The 19,697-nt window shown below is 37.5% G+C and overlaps 1 protein-coding gene across 15 annotated transcripts in view; it reads right to left on the reverse strand.

The window, feature by feature from the left end:
• DMD (dystrophin) overlaps positions 1-19,697 on the reverse strand; it is a 2,398,628-nt gene that overhangs the window by 644,382 nt on the left and 1,734,549 nt on the right. For all 15 annotated transcript variants that reach the window (XM_055081921.1, XM_055081920.1, XM_028482834.2 and 12 more), the window contains one exon: positions 11,574-11,691. In XM_055081921.1, the coding sequence (XP_054937896.1) occupies positions 11,574-11,691 (118 nt within the window). The remainder of the gene's footprint in view (positions 1-11,573; positions 11,692-19,697) is intronic.

Raw genomic sequence — 19,697 nt, forward strand, 5'->3', positions numbered from 1 at the left:
ACCATATGATCCAGCAATCCCACTACTTGGCATATACCCAGAGAAAACCATAATTCAAAAAGACACATGCACCCCAATGTTCATTGCAGCACTATTTACAATAGCCAGGTCATGGAAGCAACCTAAATGCCCATCGACAGATGAATGGATAAAGAAGATGTGGTACATATATATAATGGAATATTACTCAACTATAAAAAGGAACGAAATTGGGTCATTTGTTGAGACGTGGATGGTTCTAGAGATTGTTATACAGAGTGAAGTAAGTCAGAAAGTGGAAAACAAATGTCGTATATTAACGTATATCTGTGGAACCTAGAGAAATGGTACAGATGAACCAGTTTGCAGGGCAGAAGTTGAGACACTGATGTAGAGAACAGATATATGGACACCAAGGGGGGAAAACCCCGGGGTTGTGGGGATGGTTTTTTGCTGAACTGGGCAATTGGGATTGACATGTATATGCTGATGTGTATAAAATTGATGACTAATAAGAACCTGCTGTGCAAAAAAATAAATAAAATTAAATTAAAAAATAAAAACTAATACTAAACTCTTTGGGTTACTTGTATGGAAATATGTTAATATAAATGTTTCAGACATTACATGAAATTCCTAAAAATCTTATATCTTCTGGTATAATGTTATAAGCCATAATTCTAGCTATTATTTTAAAATGTATATCTCAGAAATAACTAAATTTCCTTGTCAATTGCATTATTATAAACTTTCATCAAATCTTTAACCATGGTCATTTTTAAGTCTTTTGTCATTTACAGACAGTTCTGGGTGTACTCTGATGCTTTTGCAAAAATGTTCCTATAAAAGGGTTTCATCTTCAAGGAATTCATGAAAAAGACTCTTACAAGCATAGGTTTCTGGTAACTGACTATACTGCTGAACTGAATGAATAAGCATTTTCAGAACTCTAATGGAAAACTGATGAATTCATAAAAGTGCTAACAAAAGATCAAGATGAAAAGAAAATTAATTACATGGGACTGAGTGAACTGATGAGGATGATTATAATTTTTGTGACAGTTTGAATAAAAAAAAAAGACTATGCAGTAGCTGGAAACCATAACAATAGAATGTCCTGCATAAATATTTTTGCTTTACCTTAATACTGAATAAAATATCATCACGCATTTCATTCAGCAAATCTTGATGTAGAACCTATTTTTTCCCAAGGCCCTTGACTGGAATTTAAGAGAATCAGCACTCTCAGTGAAGGAAAATTTCTTGAGCAAGTACTAAATATTCTGTGTATAGACAGAACAATTTTCAATCTTCATGTACCCATTTTCTAAATGTAAAAAACTCTTACACTTATAGCAGGGCTCTGTCACTGTTGATACCTAGCAGATCTAATGGAACTGTCAAAGATGAAGATAGCTGAATGTTATGGACTGAATGTTTGTGCCCCCCCAATTTTCACATGCTGAATGAAGCCTTAATGCCCAATGTGATGGTATTTGGAGATGGGGCCTTTGGGAAGTAATTAAGTTTAGATGAGGTCATGAGGGTCGGTCCTCATGACGGGATTTGTGTTCTTATTAGAAGATGGAGAGAGCAGAGTTTTCTGCTCTCTGAGAATTGGCCCTCTGCAAGCTAGGAAGGAGCTCTCACCAGGAACCGAATCTGCTGGCACTTTGATCTTGGACTTCCCAGCCTCCAGCACTGTGAGAAATAAATGTCTATTATTTAATCTACACAGTCTATAGTATTTTGTCACAGCAGCCCAAGATGATCAAGACACTGTTATTTTTGTAGTGATCTGCCATTTGAAAAGGGCTTTTCCTGATGTCACTCCACTTAATCCTAATAGCAATCTGGTACAGAAGGCATCAGGGCCCAGTTTTACAGATGAAAAAACAAAGGGTCAGAGAGACTAAATAATTTTCCAAGGGTCCTGCTGTCATTAAACAGCAGAGCCAGGACTTAAACCACATCTTCCCATCTTAGATTCATTGCTTTTAGCACCACATTAGTCTTAGAATGAAACTAAGGAAAGACATTCTTACGTGTTTGCCTCACAAACATAAAAGTAATCATCATCCTCATCCCACAACCAACTGCTAGCTGCCTAGGTCTTTCTGGTAGGCCTCCAAAATTCAAGAGCTTTCTTTCCAAAACCCATATTCTCCATGTGCAGCTAGGCTGAGTGGATCTGAGATAATTATCAACATGTCCAGCAGCTATAGAAAAGTCTTGGTGGGTTATAGTATGAATTCTGAGGCTAGATCACAAACGGCATTACAGTTTCTGCCTTGTACTCATGCTTTACTTATTCTTGAAGCCAGCCACAAAGTTGCAGGAATACTCAAGCAGTCCCATGGAGAAGCTGATGTAGAGAAGAACCAGCTAGACAGCACCACCTCACAAACAACATGAGTGAGCCACCTTGGGAGTGAATCCTCCAGCCCCAGTCAAGCTTTCATATGACTGCAGCCACAGGTGACTACTGTCTGCAACCTCATGAGAAATCCCCAAGACAGAACCACTCAACCAAGTCACTTGTGATTTTCTGACCTACAGAACTTGTGAGAGATAATAAATGATTGTTGCTGTTTTAAGGCATTAAGTTTTGGGGTTGTTTTGCAGCAGTAGGTAACCACAAACTCCTTTTGCTGGCTAAAGTAGAATGAGCCCAGCTCTGTCCTTTGAATGTAGAAAGTTCACAATCCATTAATCCTCCTTACTTCATGAACGCTTCTCTTAAGACAGGTACAGCAGAATAAAGACTAGTGGCAAACAATTTGTTATGCTGCTTCAAATGATTAATGAGGGCATTTGTTAAAGAAAGAAATGGTAGATCTCGAATAACCCCTACACTCTTCCAACACCTGAGGAGAGGTGAGGGAGTCTTTTAGGAGCAGTCCATAGCACATATCTAACCCTTGGCTTAGCTTCATCTAAAGTGCATGGTACACAAGGGAGTAACAGTCCTCCCTATGCCCAGAGGTACCAAAATATAAGAGAAATTCAGGTCTTTAGTTGCAATGCCCCAATATGCCGTAAGATGAAAATGTTAGTCTATGAAAATCTGGAATTCCCCCTGTGAGCACATCTCTTTCTGTTTTGTATTTGTCTTATCAGCTCACTTTGTCTGAGTGTGAGATTCTTTATATTTATTCATCACGATCTTTATTCTATTATATCATAAAGAAAAAATCATTTTATTTACTTAGTTTATTTATTTAATAGTTATGTTCATCGTATTCAGTTTTTTAAACTGAATAGAGTGAATAGAACATTTGCTAATCCAAATCTTTCCCCTTAGAAAGAAACATAATGAAAAAAATAAGCAATTTGGGCTTCCCTGGTGGCGCAGTGGTTAAGAATCCGCCTGCCAATACGGGGGACACAGGTTCGAACCCTGGTCTGGGAGGATCCCGCGTGCTGCGGAGCAACTAAGCCCATGCTCCACAACTACTGAGCCTGTGTGCCACAACTACTGAGCCTGCACTCTAGAGCCTGTGCTCTGCAACAAGAGAAGCCACCACAATGAGAAGCCCACACAATGCAACGAAGAGCAGCCCCCGCTCTCTGCAACTACAGAAAGCCCGTGCACAGCAACGAAGACCCAATGCAGCCAAAAATAAATAAAATAAATAAATTTTTAAAAAAAGCAATTAGTAGAAAACACTATGTTCATAATTGTAGCTACATCACTTTAAATAAAATTTATTTATTTTTCCGACTACATACTCACATGAAAGATTAATAATTATATATAGTCATGGCAGCTAATTTGGATTTTAAATCTTTTCAAATATATTTTGATATTAATCACTTATAAAATTAAAAATGAGATACATTAAAATAGAATTATTTCATCATACATATTTAGTATTAGTTTAACACAATATAAGAAAAATTCTATAAAAAAACACCTGTTTTTATAGGTAAAAAAATTTAATGCATGAGTTATAATTACTCTAATGGAGCTCTGAAATTTATCAAGATGTTAAAGATCATTTCTATCTTTCTTCCATTTTTTAATATATATTTCCAGGTACCCTATTGAATGGATACTAATGAAAATTAAAGGAATCATGAAATTTATATGTGAAGAAACACACGGCACTATGAACCTCACTGTGATGGTTAATTTTATAAGTCAAACTTGGCTAGACAACGATGCCCAGTTACTAAAGCATCACCCTAGAGGTTTCTGTAAAGGTATTTTTTAGATGTGATTAACATTTAAATCTGTAGATTTTGAGTAAAGCAGATTAGGCTCCATAATGTGGGAGGGCCTCATCCAATCCGTTGAAGTCCTTAAAAGAAAAGACTGAGATCCCTAGAAAAGGAAAAAATTCTGCCTCCAGATGGCCTTCGGACTCAAGACTGTAGTATCAACTTTTCTCTAACTATCTATCCTGCTGGCGTGCCCTGAAGACTTCATACTTCCCAGTTCCCAGAGTGGCATGAGCCAATTCCTTAAAAATCTCTCTCTTTTGCTCTTTATGAGTGTGTGTGCATTAAATAAACATAAATAAATATATAAATAAATAGATATGCATATATATTATACATATATATATATATATATATATAGAGAGAGAGAGAGAGAGAGAGAGAGAGAGAGAGAGAGAGAGAGAGAGAGAGAGAGAGAGAGCGAGCGTGCACGCATGGTATTTCTCTGGAGAATGCTAACTAATATACTTACTATTCCTAGCAAATAACAACACTGGAAGAAAAGATTAATAATAATAGTAGGGGCTTCCCGGGTGGCGCAGTGGTTAAGAATCCTCCTGCCAATGTGGGGGACACAGGTTCGAGCCCTGGTCCGGAAAGATCCCACATGCCGGGGAGAAACGAAGCCCGGGTGCTACAACTGAGCCTGTGCTCTAGACCCCGAGAGCCACAACTACTAAAGCCCTCGAGCCTAGAGCCCATGCTCCGCAACAAGAGAAGCCACTGCAATGAGAAGCCCGCGCAACCCAACGAAGAACCAATGCAGCCAAAAGTAAATAAATAAATAATTTTTAAAAAAATAGAATGTAGTAAAACTTTTTTGTTTTTTGTAGTAGGATTGAGGAAGTGATATTTCGTTTAACCCTTGGTATAACACTGAGGTCCACTGCACCAAAATTTACACTATTAGACTGGTTAGATTGCAGAAGATACAGAAAACAAAATACAGTACAAAACCTATAAACTCACTCTTCAGTGTGTGTTTGTCTAAATGCACCTATATTGCAAGTTGCCACTGGGAGGGGTGGTGCTAACTCTTCTTATCAATATATTCCTTAAATGTAAGACAAGTTCCAGGCTCTTCCTTAGGCCTGCTTTATTTTTCACCTGACACCCCATCTCTATGCAAGCTTAACCACTCCAGGTAACTTCCAAATCTGTGTAGAAGTAACTTCACCCCTGAAATCTCCTCCTGTGTTTTCAACCATTTCTCATTCTGGACATCAGCTACATCTTAGACACATTACTTTATCACCCATAATCAACTCCTTTTCCTGAGTTTGTCTCTTGTTATATTACCATCTTCCAAAGAACTGAATCTCAAAATCTTAAGAGGTAAGCACTCTCTTAGCTCTTCAACTCCACACATCCAATCAATGTCCAAATACTGTTAATGCTAGCTCCACCGCATATCTTAATTCAGTTCTTTCTTTTCACTCCACTGCCACTGCTGTAGCTCGGGCTCTCGTGGCTCCTAACTGCTCTCACTGACTTCATTTACTGCCTTATCCTCTACAACATATGTGCTCACACTCACACACGCACACACGCACGCACACACACACACACACACACTCCTACAAATTCATCCGTCACACCATTGCTAACCTAAGTCTAATTATGTATTCTCCTGTCATCCTTTCCTGAAATATCCTTCCCTCTCCAACCTCTTTCTGCTTTTCAAAATACTAATCAAATTTAGGATTTTTAGACAAAATTTAACCTCCTGGGAGCATTCCAAGACCCCCTCACTCAGATCCAATCTCCCTTTCTCTTGCACGCTCTCTCCGCATTTTGTAATACTTCTCTACAGAAGTACTTACCGTAGACTGCCTTGCCCGGATATACTTGTCCAAATACCCACATTTGATTGTTAGCTCTTTTAAGACAAAGCCTCAATCATTCCTCCCTGTATCCCCTCCATCACCTCTGATGTTAACTTGCACAGAGTAAGCATTCAAATATTTACTGAACTGAACTCTTGGGTTGCCGGCGGCATCCTGGTGGATGTAAACTTTGAGAGCTCCTTGTAGTTATAACAGGTTGACAGCAGGTGCTAGATGTCAAAAGAAGGAAATTTATATGGTTGACTCCACTTCTTCTAAAGTAAGCAACTCTCTACTAGACAATACCTGAGAGGAAGATATTGGCTGGCATTTCATCAGCAATAGAGATTTCATAAAAATGTGGAGAATAACAGTCTTTTTAATTCACCATGAAGTATTTCTTACATTTGGTTGCAGCAATGAATGATGGGTTGACAAAGCTGCTAAAAAACTGTCAGTTAATTCAGAAATCCTGTGAGAGTATTTTTATTCTCATACAGTAGAGCATTCTCCTCTCTATAGCCCTGTACACCAGCTCTTTAAGCAATACGATACAAATTCATTCTCTTAAAATTTATATGATGTCACCAAATTTCTCAAAGAATTTTGGACTAGTTTGAAAAAGTCTTTGCTGAAAAAATAATTTTAAAAGAAACAACTCTCTCTTAACACTTGGTATTTTGTTTTGGAAGTTCCACCCTTGCGTTAGATAATAAAAGGCCATACATTATTTCCCCTTCATATTCTCCCAGCTCCAGTTCCTCTGTACCAGATTCATTTCATCCTGATAGTACCTACCATTTAATGAGCATCTAATATGTGCCAGGTCTTCACTTTAGAAACATCATGTAATTTTATCTTCATAATCACCCTACCAGCTTAAGTATTATTATTATCCCCACATGACCGATGATGGAACCATGGCTTAGAGAAGTGAATCTACTTGGTCAAGGTTGAACAGCTAATAGATTACTGAGGTCCACTATCCTGCACATTTCCAACACATGTAAGAGACAATCCTATAATTAGACGTGCAAATGCATAGAAGACAACAATATAAATGGGAGCAGTAAAACATTATATTAATATTATAGTAACCTGAGGTTACTCCTAATATTTTAAGTTCTCAAATAAATATTTCTTTCTATTTTTTGACTAACAAGCCCTTACTATTTGATGTGTCTCAGGCTTTAGAATTATATAGACATCAGTTTAAATCCTAGTCCCTCACATGACATTTTACTAGGACCCCAGGCACATTATTTAAGCTCTCTGAGCTTCAGTTTTCTGTCTCTATAATAATGCCCACCTCCTAAGGTTACAGTAAATACTGAAAAGGAAATAGCTTACATCAATTGCTTTGCTTTTTGTAGTATCACTCACATGAAGGCTTTTCCAAATATTGTTTAATTCTATTTATATATCTTATTCCATCTTTTCCAAAGCAACTTTCTCCTTTTGATCTTCTAAAACTCTCTCTCCATTTTTTTTGGGGGGGGGGTGTGGTGGTTAGTGGAAAAATCAGATAGTTACTTAAGAGCTTACTAAATGCTTTAAATGCTCTCCCACTAAGCATTCAAACAACCCAATTAGATTATAATTAAAACAACAAGAGATAACATTCATTGAACTCTTACTATGGCCAGAAGCTAAGTGCTCTTCATGTAATAACTCATTTAATTCTCCCAACCTTGAGGTGGACAAAAGTAATCTTATTTTATAGAGCAGGAAACCGAAATCAGATAGTTTACTGAGATTAGTTGTTTGTTCAGGGTCACAAAGGTACTAAGTGGCCAGCCCAGGCAGCTTGCCCTTAAAACCTATATGTGCTATTGCCACAGATCTTTAAAATGGTAATGGTGGGGATTATGGAGGGAGAAGCTACAGAAGCAAGGTTCTCAAATACAAATGTCAGATGAGCCATGTTCACCAATATTATTTGAGGAATAAACAGAACAATAAGAGAGCAGTTCTTTTTTTCCATATCCTCCTTACTGCTATGAGAGAGAGGCATTATGGTACTAAGATTTGCAGTAGTAACGGACATGAACACGAGTTTTGCATAATTCAGAAACCTCCAAGGAAGCAATTTTAAATCCTTCTTATCTGTTTTTGATCTCCTGACCTAGCCCTTTTACAGAAGAAAATGGCCAGGAATGGTTGACACATTCAGCAACTGAAGGAAAATGAGCAGATTGACCATCAGAAACAGCGAGGAGAATTTTTTATCTGAATGCTCTTAGAATGAAATTTATTCTTTCACCTAGATTATTACAACATGATTTCCAACAATATAATCACCTGAAAACAAAAGATACCATGGAAACAGTTTTATACAGTGAAACATGGTTGGTATTTTGCAGCCCCAGCTACTAGTAGAGAAGAATTGCTTTTTACTGGCCTTTTCTCTTCACAGAATATAATAACTATGTACAGATTTCCCCAACTGTTCAAAGTTATGAACTGGGATTTACCAAGGAGGGAACATGTTTCAATATAGTACTATATACTTACTGAATATTTCTCTTTATTTAGCTGATTCCTTTTTAAGTATTTCTAGAAGTTTCAGGGCAATAAAAAAGGAATACTGAAATCTTCAAATAAGAAAATACAATTTTATGAGCAAGTATCTTATTTCTACATGTTCCCTGAAAACCAAATCTATACTAAGAAAAATTCTATTTTGAACATGATCGAAACTATACGAGTACTGAATCTCCATCCCATTTTATTGATTTCAAATGGAGAGATAAACTGAAGTATAGCAGGGCTGCAAATGACATTGTTTAGATAAACATACCTTGTCAGAATTATCTTGGTACCAGCATTAGAGGCTCCAGGCATATTTAGAACTAAGATTCTGGCTTAGGCTCTAAACAAGAAACATGACATGTCTCAACAGACACTTGATTTGAAGAAAATGCTTTTTTGGACCATTTGGGTTGGAATCTTTCCACTATGCTTCAAATATTCATAAAGGCATTCATTCGTAAAAGACAAAAGCTTAGAAAAGCAGAACTATTCAAATCACTGGTTATTAGCAGAGATCTACAAACCTGCCCTCCAGTCACTCAATTTTAATCTACATCATGAAAAAAAGTCACTACAATATTTACAAAAGATTGCAAGGGATAATGGAAAATGTTTAGACAAAGCTGAATGGATACTGTAAAATAAATGAGTGTTATTTTCCTCGGGGGGAAAAAGAAGGTTTTTTTCATTGGTAAAATAACAAATGACTTTCTATATAGTATGTTTGCATTTGTATAAACATCTTAGCCCAATTTCCATATTTCTCAGGCAAGAAACAGAGCACTTAACTGTGTAGTGGGAATTCAGTCTCATAAATCACTCACTCTTTTAGGCCTGTGTGTATCAGCCTGGTTGGGGAAGCCTCATGGTTCCAGTCTGAGGGGGGAACACTCTACTATATCAGTTGGACAGCTATCTATGTTGGTCATTACAAGGCAATTTTGTTCTTGTACTGCTGGTTTTATAAATGGCATTCTATACATTACACAGAACTATAGAACTTAAGTGCATTCTTCTTGTCCAAATTAGCTGTGGAAGAGACTGACTAGTTTCTTGCCAAATTAATTTCTCTTCTTCCTGGGCTCAACATTGGACATTATTTTCCAGATTCCCTTGCAGTTAGATGTGGCCATGTGACAAGTTCCAGCCAACAGATTATGAACAAAGTAATGTGTACGACTTCCAGGCCTGGCTCATAATAAATTCCAATGGTCAATACTCGTTCCTCACCTGCCCATTAAATGCATAACACTTTGATGTTCTGGACACAAATGTTGGAAGGAGCTTGGGCTCCTGAATGACTTCATTAAGTGCTGCTTACTTTGGAATACACCAGAATAAAAAGTGAACTTAAACTGTGGTAAACTACCAAGATTTGAGAGCTTTCCTGTTACAGTGGCTACTGCCACCTAACTAATACATTAGCATATATCCAAATACATTGTTTAATCAACAATAGTTAAAATTTCAAAATCAAGAAGAGTCTATTTTAATTAATATTCACTACAACTGAAAGGGGAAATGTCTCCAGGAAGTGAATCAAAACATCCATAACTGCAGACTGAAACCGTCTTTCGGCCTAGTCCTAGTGATTCAGGTCATTAACAAAAACATCAAAACAAGGTGGGAAGTGGTAAACATTCTGAAAGGAACACACACTTCTAAGCCAAAAAGAGACATCTGCAAATTGTAAGCTCTATTCTTTGCTTATTTTGTAAGCTTGAACAATTTAACCATTCTCAGAAACTGTTTCCTCATCTATAAAATGGGGATTATGAAATTTAGCTGACAGGATTTTGTAAAGGTTTTACACACGCACGCACACACACACACACGTACAAATACACACACCACACACAACACGTACTGCCTGATACCTGGGAGGTACTCAATAAAATAAAAGCTATTATCACTATTTACCTAATAAATGTAAGTATGACTAATAATATTTTCCAAATATTAACTTTCGATTCTGGTTCCTCTTTCCTCTCCCCCAACATACTGGCAGCCAGACATTCTGCTTCTACTTCCTTAGGGAAGTGTTGACACAGCAGAATGTATATTATGGAGACATAGACTCTTGGTTTTTAAGTTTCAAAAGCCTAGGCCTGGTATAAGACAAAAGCTTTGGAAGGAAAAAAAGATGATTAAACGAAGGTTTTCCCTACTCTTGCATTAGAAAAGATTCCTCTGGATGTGGGAGGGGAAACGAGCGGGCATTGCAGGGGAAGTAAGAAAATGTAATATTGATATGTATCCCTGGAGGGAAAGGAGGTGGCATGAAGGGAGGAAACCCAGGGAGATCCAAGAGACTCTGACAGCAGAGGTGACCTGGGCCTTATTTCTGAGGAGAGCCTCTGAGGAAAACAGGATGGAAAGCAGTTTCCCTTACCCTTCCCTCTCTCCCTCTTCCTGACCTCATGCACAGTCACTCTGAATCATCCCGTATAAAGAAGAGTAGGTGCAATGTCTAGGCAGATGGGCCTTAAACAGCCTCTCAAAGTTCCCACCCACCCCAGTATGGAAAGCGGAATGGTACAATGATCTCTGATATTACACAATGAGGGCATCCAAGCAGCAGAGAGTCGTCTAGATCTGAAAGTGCCACTGCAGACAGGAAACAAAGATGGTCCAGGAAGCAACTGCCTGCTTGAACCAACAACCAAGGATATGAGGGAAGAGAATGGCATCTCCACGGATGCCAGCCCAGATAAATGACAAGTCAGGAGCAAATGTTCTGCCACAGCCATGCTCACCAGGGCAGCCCCCTGCCATGCTTTGCAACTACATAAGTCTGGATTGATGCAAATTATATTTTCTCTATTCCACAGAATTATACTCAGTTATTGAAAGATAACATTATGGGCTAAAAATCTGAGTTACAATAGTTTTAATATACAACTGTTTAGACTATTTTTATAAACGTGATGGAGGTTTATGAACTCAAGTCATTACAGAAACTTTTCGTACATGTTTCCTTAAGTTTCACGTGCCCGTTACGAAAAGACTTACTTCGGTCAGTAATGATTGTCCTAGCCTCTTGATTGCTGGTCTTGTTTTTCAAATTCTGGGCAGCAGTAATGAGTTCTTCCAACTGGGGGCGCCTCTGTTCCAAATCCTGCAGTGTTGCCTGAAGGAACAGATATAACAATATTGAGGTTCTCCAGCACTGTGCATTCCTTTTATGGAATACAAAGTAAAGTGCAATTTTCAAACCAACCAAAGCACTTTTAGAAATAAAAAAAAGATGTTACTAGATATAAATCTCTAATGTGTAAGGCTTTACAGAGAACAATTTAACAAGAAATGTGTTTCATTTTTAGATACCAAAAATATTTCGAGTGAAAATCTTGATTATGGATTTGCTTTACTATTTAAGAGATTAGATGGAGACATTTCAGAGTACCTGGGTTTACTTAAACCAACATATGAGTGCCATGAGTAAAAAAATGTAATTTTGAATAATGACAATGTATTTAAGAGAAAGACATCTATTTATACTTGTAATCTCATTCTGTGCAGTGTCAAAATTAAGGTGTATATTTTAGAAACAGAAAAAGCAGAGAAGTGATTTAAGAGATATAACTTACTTCACTTCTTTGTACCTGAAACTCCTCACCTATAAAATGAGGTGATGTAGATGAGCTAAATTAGTCGTTCCCCAAAATCGACTCCAGTAAGAATCACCTGATTCCTTTGCCTCACTTCAGAGCGAATGAATTAGATGTTAGGAGGAGGGCTGGAAATCTGCATTTTTAACAAATTCTCTGCTTAATTTTTATGATCAGGCAAGTTTGGAAAGCATCAGGCTAGAAGTTAATATTTGTATTCTGTATTACAACTGACTTTAATACTGCTATAATAAAAGTACCAAAGACATTGAAGCCAACAAATACATATATGTTGGGCTGCACGCGGCAGGCCTACAAGGCCTGCGCTTGCCCAGCTTCAAGACTGAAGAAGGATCCCGGAGACAGCAACAGAGACATCAATGGTTTAATGGATGGGGGAGCTGACCTGTCTGAAGGAAGGTCTTGGAGGCAACACCCCAGCGTGTGTAGCGGACGGCAGGCAGGACATGGCGGCAGTCTTCACTCCCGGTGGGGGAGTGGGGTGGGAGATGGCCAGTTATAGGGGAAATGACATCAGGTGGGCTCATTAGTTACCAGGGAAACCAGGAGAGGGGCACGCCCCTCACCTCCCCTTTGATGAAAACAATCACCAGCTGGGGCCTGGGGCAAGTATGCAGGAAGGTCAGTCATGTGGGTAAGATACAGGCGAAACAGGCACTGGTCAGGCAGGGGATGTACAGAGAGCAAGAGAACAGCCATCTTGAGTGGTCTGACCATACAATATATATTTAATTATAGGTAGCAACGTCCTCCTTCCCTCCAGTGTCCATCTATTGACTCTGTCATCTACTCTCTCTACACTAAGGGCACAAATCGCAGTGATATTTACAAAGAAGTTTCAGGAAAAGTAAGGTATCTCCCTTGTTCTTGTACTAAAACTGAATACATTTTATTGGTTGTTATTAGTTTAAAACCAGTATGTGACAGATATTTTACACGTTTTCTCATTTTTAGTCTCCTAATAACCACACTAATAACTAAGCCAGAAGTCTTTATGGTTTTAAATCTTATGCTCTTTCTACTACCACATGAGGCCAATGAAAGTGAAGAGGTGAAATGTGGTAGATGGTAATGTTTATGAAAATCCGTTATCTACTATGCCCTTTGACTGGTGCTGATTTTCTAAACACTTTTGTATTTAGAAAGGCCAAATTTTGATCATTCTGTAGTGTTTTTCTGTGAAGAGGTAGGGAGATAGGCCTCGTGATTTGAGCTCAATTGCTTTTAGTAGTGTTAAAATAATGGGAAGAACTTATCCAAACATCACACACCTACTTTCAGCGTTTTCCCCTCTCTATTGAAAAATTGGAGGGGTTAACTTTTAACAAATTTTCCACATTTGTAAGCTGTGATTGCTCAGAAGAAAAATCCAATTTTCAGGTTTCTAACTTTTATGGTTTCTTTACACAAAAGTGTGTTTGAAATATGGAACAAATTGCCAAAGACAGCTATTGACGTAAGTGGCGTAAGTCAGCTGGAGAGTACTGAATAAATTCTAAAGTAGGAACCATATAGTAGCAGACAGATTTTACGAAATAAGATGTTTTCCAGGATTAGAATGTTACACTCTGGTCACCTGTGACACAGCAAGCTCAGAAGGTACTTTGGAATTCCTGAGTCTTAAATGTTTAATACATTCAATAATAGATTTTTAAAAAACAGACTTACCCAGAAACCATAAAGTCAAATCTTCCCCTCTATATACACATAGCTAGCAAAGTACACAAATTCATTCATTTACTCACTCACCTTTTTCATTTTATAAATATCAAGTGTAGGCACTGTTTTAGGTGGTATGGATATAGCAGTGAATGAATACATTAGGTATGTTTTATGCAATTTAAATAAAATTCTGTGTTTTTTGATACTTGGAAATTTTTATATAGCAAAGATTATCTTTATCATCACTTTTTCTTTGATTTAATATTAATCCACCCTCAAACAACCAGGCCATTCTTTGCTTCTAAATTCTGAATACATAACCCCATGATGGCTATACTTTTTCTATTCTTTTAGGATTATAAAGTTCGTTTAAGAAGTATGTTGTAGAAGTAACCTGATCAACTTTAATCGGAAGCTCACCAGGCTCTAAATTAAACCTGACCACAATGAACAGCTTTTACTGCTGAAATTAGCAAGCATGTCAATTTAGACTTAAAACCAGCCATTTTCCTCTCTAATGAACAAAATAGGTCTCAGGGTACTGTGAAACCTGTTCTCTAGTTGGGTAATTCTCTAATTCTGCTGACAGACACATGCTTTATAAGCACCTGAGAAGATTATTAATGACATCCTTGGAAGCAGCCTCCTTAAAAAATCTAAGGAGATTCACAACTGCAATGAAACTATGCCTTTCTAAAAGATTTCAAAACAAAACTGTAACTTTATCCCACTTTTTGGTCAACACATACAAACGTCCATTTCAAAAAAGAAAATGTACAATAATAATAATTATGTGTGTACGTATATATATGGAATTTATGAGATGCTAATATGCTAATTAAATAGTGGTTTCTCAGTAGACCAGAATGGGAATTTTCTTCTTCGATTTTCCTTCCAGAAATAAAGGGAAGGATCTGAATATGGCATTCATTTAATATTTTTTGTTAAGATATTATACAAACAGTGACTGAAATACCTTCTTGCTAAAAAACAGGACACATGCACGCAATGAGAGGAACAATTATTTTTTCTTTTCATTTGGTTTTCTTTTGAGTGTACTATATTTATTTGCTATTACAATTTCTTTAATTTTATAATCCCATAACTTCTCAAATACAATGACCTTCATCTCTATTCCATTGAGCCACCAACAGATGAGAGAACACCTTACATCTAATCATTACTCAAACTACGCACTTCCAAAATTCTGTTCCCTGCCCCCAATCTGGTGCTCATACCAGATGCTACTCTCTCAGACACGGTTTCTACTCTAATCTTCCTCCTCATATGACCTCCAGTTGTCTTCTATTGTTCAATTTCTTTATTCTAGGTTTAGTGGTCTATATTTGTCATACTAAACAAGTAGAATGCTAATTATGCTTATTTTTCTGATATGAGCTCAGATACTTATAACTTAAGTGAACAAAACTAGAACTATTACATGCTTAACAGTACCTAAGCATGATAATTGAGCACGTCTACAGGGATCTATCATTCTGGAAGAAACAAACACAAGGGAAGAAAGGAATCAGTGCTATTTCTAAGGAGTCATAAGCCAGCTACCGGACTTTACTAAAAACAGCTTACCCCTTGGAGATGAGAATTCATCATGGATTCCACTAGCTGAGCAAAGATGGAGAAAAAAAAAAAAATCTTCAAATACAAAGTGAATCAAAAGTCGTTAATCCTACCAAGTCTCCCCAGGGTTGACAGAAATGGTTATAAATAGCAATTCTATGAAAAAGGGAGTTAAATGATGGAGCCATGTGTACTAGAAGTAGGTCATTTTAGGCTCTTAGAAAGAATTACACTTCGTAATGCTATTTGTTAAAATGAAATTCTACCTAAATAATACTCAAATAGAAAACTCTATATGTGTAGTTGAATATTTAGTATTTATATCTTAGACCTTAACCAGAAACTTGTTATATTTGTAGTATTTTTCTACAAAAATCAACAGTCTTCACATAGTTAACTTTAGAACAAAGACCCATGGGGATTTTCACTTGTTGCCATTTTCAGGAAATAAGCACGAATTCAACTTACATGTAATGTAAAAATGGAGATCTTAGAGTCTTTTATTTACAATTTTAAAATTTAACATTAAAGATTGACAAGGTGAGAGAGTTTACAGAACTACTTTATGTATGGAAGAAAATAAGCATTTAAGTCAGGTAGGTCCTAAATTGTAGCCTTTCTAGTAACTGAAAGAGATTTACCCGTGCTGATGCTAATCATCTGTCTAGCTTTCAACTGCCTCCCGGAGGGCCTTAATTCTGGCTTCTATTCTTGCATTCAGCTGCCTCTCCAAATAGATTGGCTAAACCCAAAGTTGTCTTTCTTGTCCTCCACTTCCTCACTTCTCATTTACATTTTAAACTGGCCTGGATATTTTCCTGCTGGGCATAACTTTTCTACTTCTCTGAATGTTCTACCAGCATCTCGGTTGGCAACTTCTTCACAAGCACCTTCTAACTGTGGTTATCCTTTTGTCCTTCGTTCACTCAAGAAATACTTTTTAAAAAAGCATTTTACTTTTATATAATCTAGAAGTTACAGAAAATTTGTAAGAATGGTCAAAGAACTCACACATACCCTTCACCCAGATTCACTAATTGTTAATATTTTGCCACATTTTACCATTTATCATTCTATCATTACATATACACATAATATCTGTGTATGTAATATTATATATATTCTCTTCTGAACCATTTGAGAATAATCTGCAGATAGCATGCCCTTTACTCCTAGATACTTCAGTGTTTATCTTTTGAAAACAAATGCATTGTCTTACACAACCTCAGCTCAATTTCTAGTTCAGGAAATTTAACATGGCTTTAGTACTATAATCTAATCTACATTCTTTATTCATAGTATAAAAATTACTCCTTTAATTGCCTTTCATTTATTGGTCCAGCCTCATGCATTGCATTTAGTTGTCCTATCTCGTTAGTCACCTTTAATCTGAAATAGTTCTTCGCCTTTCTTTGAACTTCATATCACGGATTATTTTGAAGAATACAAGCCAGGTATTTTGTAGAATGTACCCCAATTTGGGTTTCAGCAAATACTTTTATATATTTATGTTATGTCAGTCATTGAGCTAGTCATAGGAGACATAGCAGTGAAGGAGGAAAAATTATTATTCTCAAGTGAAAAATGAACTAGTAGTGAGGAGAGGCAGTAAATAAGCAATTATAATAAACTGAGGTAAGCATTACAATAGGGGTAGCACAGGGAGTTATCAAAGCATACAGCAGAGATATCTAACCAAATTTAGGGTGTCAAAGAGAGTCTTCTGAAAGAAGTGGAGCTGGTTCTCAGGTCTTCTTTATCTAAATTACACAATTTTCTTGTGTGCCTACGCTCCATTTTTTAAAGTTTTTTTTCAGCTTTATTTGGGTAGATTTGACAAATAGAAATTGTATATAAAAGTATACAACTTGTTTGATAAATGTATACATTGTGAAATGATCACCACAATCAAACGAGTTAACATATCCATCATCTCACATAGTTACCTTTTGTGTGTGTGTGTGTGTGTGTGTGTGTGTGTGTGATGAGGACAGGTAAGATCTATGCTCTTAGGAAATTTCAAGTGTACACTATTAGTAACTATAGTTACCATGCTTTACATTAGATGTCTAGAACTTATTCATCTTATAGCTGGAAGCTTGTAGCCTATGACCAGCATCATCCCATTTCCCTTATCCCGCAGCTCTTGACAACCATCATTCTACTCTGTTTCTCAGAGTTCAACTGTTTTTAGATTCCACATATAAGATTTTACAGTATTTGTCTTTCTGTGTCTGGCTTATTTCACTTAGTATAATGTCTTCCAAATTCATCCATGTTATCAAAAATGGCAGGATTTCCCCCTTCTTAAGGCTTAATAATATCCAATGTATATAAACCTGTACCACAATTTCTTTATCCATTCATCCACTGATGGACTTTTAAGTTGCTTACATATCTTGGCTGTTGTGAATAATGCTGCAGTGAACATGGGAGTGCAGATATCTCTTTGGGATCCCAACTCCATTTCCTTTAGATATAAACCCAGAAGTGAGACTGCTGGATCATATGGTATTTCTATTTTTAATCTTCTGAGGAACCTCGTTACCAACAGTGTACAGGGTTCCCTTTTCTCCATACCCTCACCAACAGTTGTAATCTCTTGTCTTTTTGATAATAGCCATTCTAACAGGTGTGAGGTAATTTTCACCGTGATTTTGATTTGCATTTCCCTGATGATGAGTGATGTTGAGCACCTTCTCATAGACCTGTTGGCCATTTGGATGTCTTCTTTGGAAAAATGTTTATTCAGGCCCTCTGCCCAATTTTAAATCTGATTATTATTATTTTACTCTTGAGTTGTATGAGTTCCTTATACATTTTGGATCTTAAACCCTTATCAGATACATGGTTTGCAAATACTTTCTCTCATTCCATAGGTTGCCTTCTCATTCTGTTGATTTTTTCCTTTGCTGTGCATAAGCATTTTTAGTTTGATGCAATCCCACTAGTTTATTTTTGCTTTTGTTGCCTGTGATTTTGGTGTCATATCCAAAAAATAATTGCCTAGGCTAATGTCAAGAAGCTTTCTTCCTGTTTTCTTCTAGTAGTTTTATGCTTTCACGTCTTTAAGTGCCATTGTTGCTAATACCCAGTGTGGTGGCCCCGAGAAAGTGCAAGCCTTTTATGACTGAGATCTAAATGACTGAGGACTTCAGCTGCTGCATTTGGAGATCCATCACTACACTGGAGAGAAGAAGCCAAGCCTCCCACAGACTGCCCCCCACCAGTGACTGAATGTGATGAAGATACTAAAGCAGAGTCTTTCTTGGGAGAGATGGGGCTCCTCTGGCTAACTGCAGCTCCATGTCTCCCCGAGAGCTTTGCTGAACCTTCCTCAGACTGTACACTGGGGTACTTCTACCCAATTTTCTCTCCCTTTTTCCTTCATTTCGTGTCAGACTTGCATTTTGGTCTAATGGCTCTCCCACCTTCCCTGGATTCCTGTCTATTTCCTTTCACATTGATATTTTCTCTAATAAAATAATTTCCTGTTTAATCCTGTCTTGGGACGTTTAAACTCAGGCCCCAACTAACACACCCACTTTTGCCCTTCTAATCCCTAAACCTCTCATCAGCTCTTCAGATCCACATAATATGGTGACTCCATGATATTACCACCTGGATGTATATAGTTCACAATTTCTGGACAGTATTAATGTAACTCTTAAGAGTCAAGTGAATTAGTATTTTTAAATTAGCTGTATTAAAAACCACTGCTGGGCTTCCCTGGTGGCGCAGTGGTTGAGAGTCCGCCTGCCGATGCAGGGGACAGGGGTTCGTGCCCCGGTCCGGGAGGATCCCACATGCCGCGGAGCAGCTGGGCCCGTGAGCCATGGCCGCGGAGCCTGAGAGTCCGGAGCCTGTGCTCCGCAACGGGAGAGGCCACGACAGTGAGAGGCCCGCGTACCACCAAAAAACAAAACAAAACAAAACAAAAACCACTGCTACTTTTTTTTAAAGGGCATGACCATTATGTTCAATGAGCCTAGACGTTAACTGAAAGAAAACAAGATTATTTATATGTGTTACATGGTGATGGGGATGGTTCCATTCTATGCCTGTAGCTCAAGAACACTGGGATATCAAGGCAAGACACCAGGAATCCTGAAAGACATGACAAAAGGAACTCTGGGGCAAGTTTTCTGACTACAGAAGATAGCAAAGCTAAGACAAAAAAAAGTAAAGTCTTCCTGAGTCAGAATTGCCCTGGGTAGGCAGAGACCTCAAGCAGGGCCAGCTTCACGGGCATGCAACTTAAAAG

Source organism: Physeter macrocephalus, chromosome 21 (genome assembly GCF_002837175.3).
Source record: "Physeter macrocephalus isolate SW-GA chromosome 21, ASM283717v5, whole genome shotgun sequence".
Taxonomy (NCBI): domain Eukaryota; kingdom Metazoa; phylum Chordata; class Mammalia; order Artiodactyla; family Physeteridae; genus Physeter; species Physeter macrocephalus.